Genomic DNA, 7,291 nt, shown 5'->3' with positions numbered 1-7,291 from the left:
AGTGTTTCTCTTTTACTTTACTATCTTGGATCGGATTGTATAAAGTCACACATCTTATTTTACACATGACACATTTATTTCTGATGTCACCACTAGAGGGCGCAGGAAACCATTAGAATAAACAGGCGACATCCACGGTTTAGTTTCAAAATCCCTTTTCTACCTTTTACGTCTCAGAGAGTTTCTATAAACAGCTGAACTGTAACTTTCAATCAATCAATCAATCAATCTGCTGACTCATCAATCCCAACGATCATCTAATAACGGAGTAATATGAACTTATGTTTTCTTCATTGTGTCGAATGAGATTTAAAAATGTTCAGGTTCAGTCGTTACAGAATTTAATTAAATCTGCAGCTCAAAGAATTTTAAAAAATATAGAAAATCTGCTGTTTCATAATTTATCAAAGAGGGCTTTTATTTTTAAGGAAAAGTTTTACTAGTTTGAAGGATTGTGTGTGTCTGTGTGTGCGTGTGTCTGTGTGTCTGTGTGTGTCTCTGTGTGTCTGTGTGTGTCTCTGTGTGTGTGTCTCTGTGTGTCTCTGTATGTCTCTGTGTGTCTGTGTGTCTGTCTGTGTGTCTGTGTCTGTGTGTCTGTGTGTGTCTCTGTGTGTCTCTGTGTGTCTCTGTGTCCCTGTGTGTCTCTGTGTGTCCCTGTGTGTCCCTGTGTGTCTCTGTGTGTCCCTGTGTGTCTCTGTGTGTCTCTGTGTCCCTGTGTGTCTCTGTGTGTCTCTGTGTGTCTCTGTGTGTCGTGTCTCTGTGTCTCTGTGTGTCTCTGTGTGTCTCTGTGTGTCGTGTCTCTGTGTCTCTGTGTCTGTGTGTCTCTGTGTGTGTGTCTCTGTGTGTCTCTGTGTGTCTCTGTGTGTCCCTGTGTGTCTCTGTGTCTCTGTGTGTCTCTGTGTCTCTGTGTGTGTTACCTGTTTGTTGGACAGCAGCGGGCTCCTGTGCAGCAGCAGGTGGAGTTTGGAATCCCTCTGAGCGGCGGAGCAGCAGCCGATGGAGGCGGTGAGGGAGAGGAGGAGGAGGAGGAGGCAGCGCGAGGAGGACATCATCTTCATCACTGTGTGTGTCTGTGTGTGTCTGTGTGTGTCTCTAACTTCCTGACTGTCTGTACCTGTGTGTGTCTGTCTCAGTCTCAGGTCTGTGGAGGTTCTGCCTCTGTCCCGTCAGAGCGGCTCTTATAAAGCCTGCTGACGTCACAGCTCCGTGTGCTGGAGGGTGACTGATGATGATGATGATGATGATGATGATGATGATGATGATGATGATGATGATGATGATGATGATGATGATGATGATGATGATGATGATGATCTTTAGTGAAATGAAGCGTCTTCAACACTTAGTTTCCTTCCTGTGGTTCAGTGGACACACGTCATTAACTCTGCTTTGGATCAGTTATTGATCAGTTTGGGATTTGTCTTTAAGAGAATGATGTCTCTTTGTCTCTTTGTCTCATTGTCTCTTTGTCTCTTTGTCTCTTTGTCTCTTTGTCTCTTTGTCTCTTTGTCTCTTTGCCTCTTTGCCTCTTTGCCTCTTGGTTGTTGCTGTTGTAGCTTCCGTCAAACACTTTTCTCACGTTACTCTACCTCTTTGTCTCTTTGTCTCTTTGTCTCTTTGTCTCTTTGTCTCTTTGCCTCTTTGCCTCTTTGCCTCTTTGCCTCTTGGTTGTTGTTGTTGTAGCTTCCGTCAAACACTTTTCTCACGTTACTCTACCTCTTTGTCTCTTTGTCTCTTTGTCTCTTTGTCTCTTTGTCTCTTTGTCTCTTTGCCTCTTTGCCTCTTTGGTTGTTGTTGTTGTAGCTTCCGTCAAACACTTTTCTCACGTTACTCTACAAACAACATGTTATTCTAACAACAGCCTGTCTCACATGAACTGACGGAGCTCCACCTCTGAGCGTGGTGCGCTGTGATTGGCTGATTGTTTTACCTGAGGGAGAAAAGGTGACGCATCACAGACGAGACGGACGAGTCAGGAGCTGTCGTCTCCTACGGTCAGGTGTCTCAGGTGAATCATGTGTGGAGCTCGGAGACGTGTGTGTGTGTGTGTGTGTCTGTGTGTGTGTTGCTGATCAACATCAGTTTGAGAGTCTCGACTCTAAATCCCGTTAGCGTAGCTTCACGCTGTCTGATTCTCACAAATATTCAACACGTAAACATGTGTGAAATGCTCGTTACAGGGTTCAGAGGTGATGCTAGGAGTGGGGGGGGCGGGCGATGGGGTCAGCGGGAGGCTCTGCGTCATGCTAACAACACGCCAAGGACCCGACCAATAAAACACATCGCTGTGAGACGACCAATCAAACGCACGGCTGGAGGTGAATGTGTCTGTCAGACCGGACTAATGAGTGAGATGAGACACAGCGGGCGAGTGTCCATCAAACACACAAACACACACACACACACACCGAACACACTGATTTACCTCGTTCACATGATTAGCTGGTCAGCAGCACCATGTGACCCCCCGTCGCTACCCTGCTGCATTCTGGGAGAGATGTTTAGACAGGAAGACAGAGAGAAAATGTCCTCCTGACAGGAAGCTAATGCAGATGAGAGGACAGAGGGAGGGAGGAGACAAGGAGACAAGTGGGTGAAAGACAGAAGGACGTAGAAGAGGAGAGAAGAGGAGGAAAGGAGGAAACAAGGGGACAAGGAGAAAAGCTGAGATTAGGGAGGATGAGGAGAGATGAGAGGACCAAAGGAGACGAAGAAGGAGGATGGAGGAAGAAAGGAAAGGAAACAGAAAGGAAACAAAGAAAGAGAAGAGAACCGGTTTCTGACCCAAGTTTATACAAAGTTACATTTTACACAAAAACATGCGTGAACGAATCATCCAGGTTTAAAGAAGATGGCCCAGCAGGGGGCGCTAGAGAATCTCGGGAGAAATACTAAATACAACAAAATATTTAGTTCATGTTTCTATTTTTAGAATCCTTTGTCTCAATCCTGGGTTTGTGTTGTTTTATTCATTTTGTGTGTTTATTGAAAAGACGCCATAAAAAAGAAGAAGAAGAAGAAGAAGAAGAAGAAGAAGAAGAAGAAGAAGAAGAAGAAGAAGAAGAAGAAGAAGAAGAAGAAGAAGAAGAAGAAGAAGAAGAAGAAGAAGAAGAAGAAGAAGAAGAAGAAGAAGAGGTCATGTCAGACTCAGCTCATGTTTTCACATCTGCAACAACGAGTGAGTCGTTACTGTACGACAAATAAAACTCATCGCTGTGGAAACACAAAGGACTGCAACCAACCAGCTGTCAGAGTGAGATAACACACACACAGACACACACACACACACACACACACACACACACACACACACACACACACACACACACACACACTGCTCCACCTGATAACAGTTTAATCTGTTTTCAGTCATTTTCAATTTGTTCTCTTTACACTGAAATAATTTCAGATAAAACTCGATGATTCAGTTTTTATTTGGACACCTGAACGCCTCACGGGTCCGACGGACGCTTAATAATTCAAACTCAATTTTTTTAGTTGATCTCAGCTTTAACTGTCATTATTATTATTATTATTATTATTATTATTATGGCCAAACTGAAGACTTTTACTTTGAAAATGCTCATTGATTGTTGCATTAAAATATGAAAAAACGTTTTCCAGCAGCTCGTTATATTTGATGATAAATGTTTGTATGCAGATAAACTCACACACACACACACACACACACACACACTGATTTCATAAATACACACATGTAGTCATTTGCATTAATTTGACTGAGTGATGGAGACAGGAAACACTTTCTGTTTCCAGGAGTCATGTGAAAAAACCCCGCTGAGCTTTTAGTTTTTAATTTTCCAGAAAACAAGAACATCATCATCCGTCATCTTCAAACCCCTCAACCCCAACACCCTGCTGAGCACACACACACACACACACACACACACACACACACACACACACACACACACACACACACACACACACAGACACACACACAGACACACACACACACAACCAACCAAAGATGATGACGAGGACAACGATTTATAAATAAATTAACACAAATAATATTTCTGGCATTTTTCATCAGTTTATATTTTGAAATGAAAAGGGGGTTTGTGACAAATTATCTAAAGAAAACACAGACACACAAAAGCACAGACACACAGACACACAAAAGCACAGACACACAGACACACACTCTCTCAGCGGTTTTTAATGTGTCCGTCAATATTTGCTCTCTCTCTTCATCTCCATTAAGGGTTAATGAGAGTTAACACAGAAGCCTGCTGCTGTTTACACACACACACTATCACACACACACACTAACACACACACGCTAACACACTAACACACGCTAACACACACACACACACACACAAACACACACACACACACTCACACACACACTCACACACACACACACACACACACACACACATACACACAAATAACACTCACACACACACACACACACACACACACACACACACAGTCACACACTCACACACACATGCACACACACACACAGTCACACAGTCACACACACATATACACACACACATACACACACACGCACACACACACACACACACACTCAAACACACACACTCACACACAGTCACACACACACACACACTATCACACACACACACGCACACACACACACACACATACACACACACACACACACATACACACACACACTATCACACACACACACTAACACACACACACACACGCACACACACACACACACTATCACACACACACACACACATGATTCCATCAATAGTCAAATCTTTGTGTTTTACAGACGGAGGCGGAGCCACAAACTTCTCAGATTTGTCTTTATTGATAATTACATAGGTAATGATTCAGGTGCAGCCACTCAGCTGCTGATTGGTCCGTCCAGGCGCTGAGGAGGGGGGGCAGGGGCTCTGCGATTGGTCGCTCGGTGTGATCTCAGCTAGCAACAACAACAACAACAACAACAGGTGAGAAACAGTGTGTTAATTACTAGGGCGGGGCTTAGCCAGACAGTCAAGTACCTGGGCGGAGCCTAAACACAATCGGGGGCGTTAACAGGAAGTGAAGCCCTTCCAGTAGAAGTTCTTGCAGCCGGCTTTGCGTTCGCGGGGGGGCAGACTGTTGGGGGGTTCGATGGACCGCTCCTGGTTCATCCTTCCTCCTCCCGTTGCCGTGGAAACCATCTCAGCCTCCCTGTGGGCGTCGGCCTCGGGCAGGGACATCTGGGCCAGCAGGTCCTCCACCGCACGCTTGCTCCACTCCTGAGAACCAGAACCAGAACCAGAACCAGAACCAGAACCAGAACCAGAAGAGAACACAAGACAACAGTTTAACATCGATTGAAATCATGTGTGTGTATCTGAGGGAGAGGGTCTGGAGCTTCTGATCCTATCACATGATCTTCTCCAGCAGATCCACAGCCTGGTGAAGACCACGAGGAGGATGGAGCTCCAGAGAGTCCAGATGAATCTGAATCATCTCCCACGGCTTCAGTCTAAAGTTCAGTTCATTTGATCCACTGATGAAAATGAACAAAGACTCAAAACAGTGAAGCTTGAACGTCTGTGAATAATCCAGATGTTGAAGCGTCTCACCCCCCCCCCCCCCCCCGGCAGCTCCTCTCCACAGGAGGTCCATGGGACCCTGTGGAGCTTCGTTCAGGCTCAAACAACAACGTGACTCCTCCACAGTCGGCTAATTCTAATTATGTATTCATGTTCATCAACAGTCATCCGAGGCTCTGTTCACGTGCGTCACAGCTCCCCGCCAAAATAAAAGCCCTGAATCCTCCACTAGAGTGATGCTGTTCAAGGAGTAAAACCTTCTACTGTACGTACAGTAAGAGCTGAAACCCTGATGGAAGAGAACCAACACGTACGACTTGGATCTGAAAGGATCCTCAAAGTGGAGATGAAGGGTTCCAATGTTCTCAGGATGAGTTCTTACTGTCTTGTAAAGAAACATAAATATAACCAGCGAGCAGGTTTTCACCTCTTCATGGACTCAGTGCTGCCCCCTGTGGCTGGAGAAAACTCCCTCTGTGATCACTGAGCGACGCAAACGGAACATTGATGTTTTATACAAACATTTAGTCAGAGAGAAGATTCATATCGAATCCAAATGCTCTTTTCTCTTCTGACTAAAGACATTTCTGTGGGAAACATGCTGAGATTGTTTTTTTGTATTAAAACTTAAACGAATATTTCAACCTTTGACCTCTGTCTCTCTGCGATCCCACTGCAGCTAGCAGCTGGTTAGCGTAGCTTAGCGTAAGTTACATTTCTCTTGAAATGAAACGGAGCGACATGAAGGGACGTGTCCTGTTGAGCTCAGGCCTCGCTGCGCTCTGATTGGCTGTCGGGTGTCTCACCTGTGTGAGGAGTCCTGCACTCCGAGCTTTTTGCAGCAGCCGGCGATGATGCAGCTCCAGGTCCAGGTCCTGGTTCTGGTACTGGTCCTGGTCTCCGTCAGGCTGAGAGAAAACCGGATTGCAGAGAACCAACCCCACGAGGATGAAGAAGGCGGGGCAACGTACACACTGCATACCTGCAGAGATCAAAGGAGAGATCAAAGGAGGAGATGAACACACCTGAGCACCGGAGTCTAACGTCAGGAGAGAAGAGAGCTCTTACTGTCGGGTGGTCGGCTGTCTGCTGCAGGTGCTGGTCCTGGTCCTGGTCCTGGTGCTGGTTTCTGGTCCCAGTCCTCTGAGCGCTGCTGTTTTGAAGCCTGATGCTCCGCCTCCAGCAGGTCACATGTCCTGGTGTGTTTGACTGACAGGTGGCGAGCTGCGGGGTGATGAAGGAACGCTGACATTCATGTTAAACAAACCTCCATTAGTCCTAATTGACTTTAAATGGAGTCTGAGCAATAAAACAATCAAAGTCTCAGCAGCAGCAGCGACTTCCCGCCGCCGGCGCCCGAGGAAAACAAACACAACGAGGGAATGTGGCGCTCCGAGGATTAGCAGACTTCATTAGCACGCGCTGATATCTCCATTAAACAAAGAGGCAGCAGCAGAGTCGCCCACTCAACATTTAGTGAGAACAAACACACGTTAATTCGGAGGGAAAACATTTAGATTGGTTTGAAATGTTCTGCTGCAGCGCCGGAGCGCGGCCGAGGCCGGCGGCGTTCGGCTCCCGGAGCGCCGTCAGCAGAACCCGACCTCGTCAGCAGCTCAAACTGCAGCTGGCTTCACTTTGTAGGTTTATATGTTTCAACACGTCTCAGGAGCAATTTTACCACAAATTAAAGACACAAGTTTTATTCACAGAAACATTTACAATGTGCT

General features: G+C 46.0%; 2 protein-coding genes across 2 annotated transcripts in view; both read right to left on the bottom strand.

Moving 5' to 3' along the window:
• The window catches only part of LOC133004018 (somatostatin-1-like), a 1,646-nt gene extending 588 nt beyond the window's left edge, over positions 1-1,058 (bottom strand). Inside the window, exon 1 of the mRNA XM_061073883.1 lies at positions 918-1,058. Within this exon, the coding sequence (XP_060929866.1) occupies positions 918-1,058 (141 nt within the window). The remainder of the gene's footprint in view (positions 1-917) is intronic.
• Positions 1,059-5,048: 3,990 nt separating this feature from the next.
• LOC133004014 (somatostatin-2-like) lies at positions 5,049-6,834 on the bottom strand. The gene is given in 3 exon segments (XM_061073879.1): positions 5,049-5,258; positions 6,368-6,543; positions 6,624-6,834. Coding segments are annotated over 3 exon segments (597 nt in total).
• Positions 6,835-7,291: the final 457 nt, after the last annotated feature.

The sequence above is a fragment of the Limanda limanda genome, chromosome 6 (assembly GCF_963576545.1).
Source record: "Limanda limanda chromosome 6, fLimLim1.1, whole genome shotgun sequence".
NCBI classification, from domain to species: Eukaryota; Metazoa; Chordata; class Actinopteri; order Pleuronectiformes; family Pleuronectidae; genus Limanda; species Limanda limanda.
Note: the sequence above shows the minus strand (reverse complement) of the source record. Positions and strands in the feature narration are given on the sequence as shown.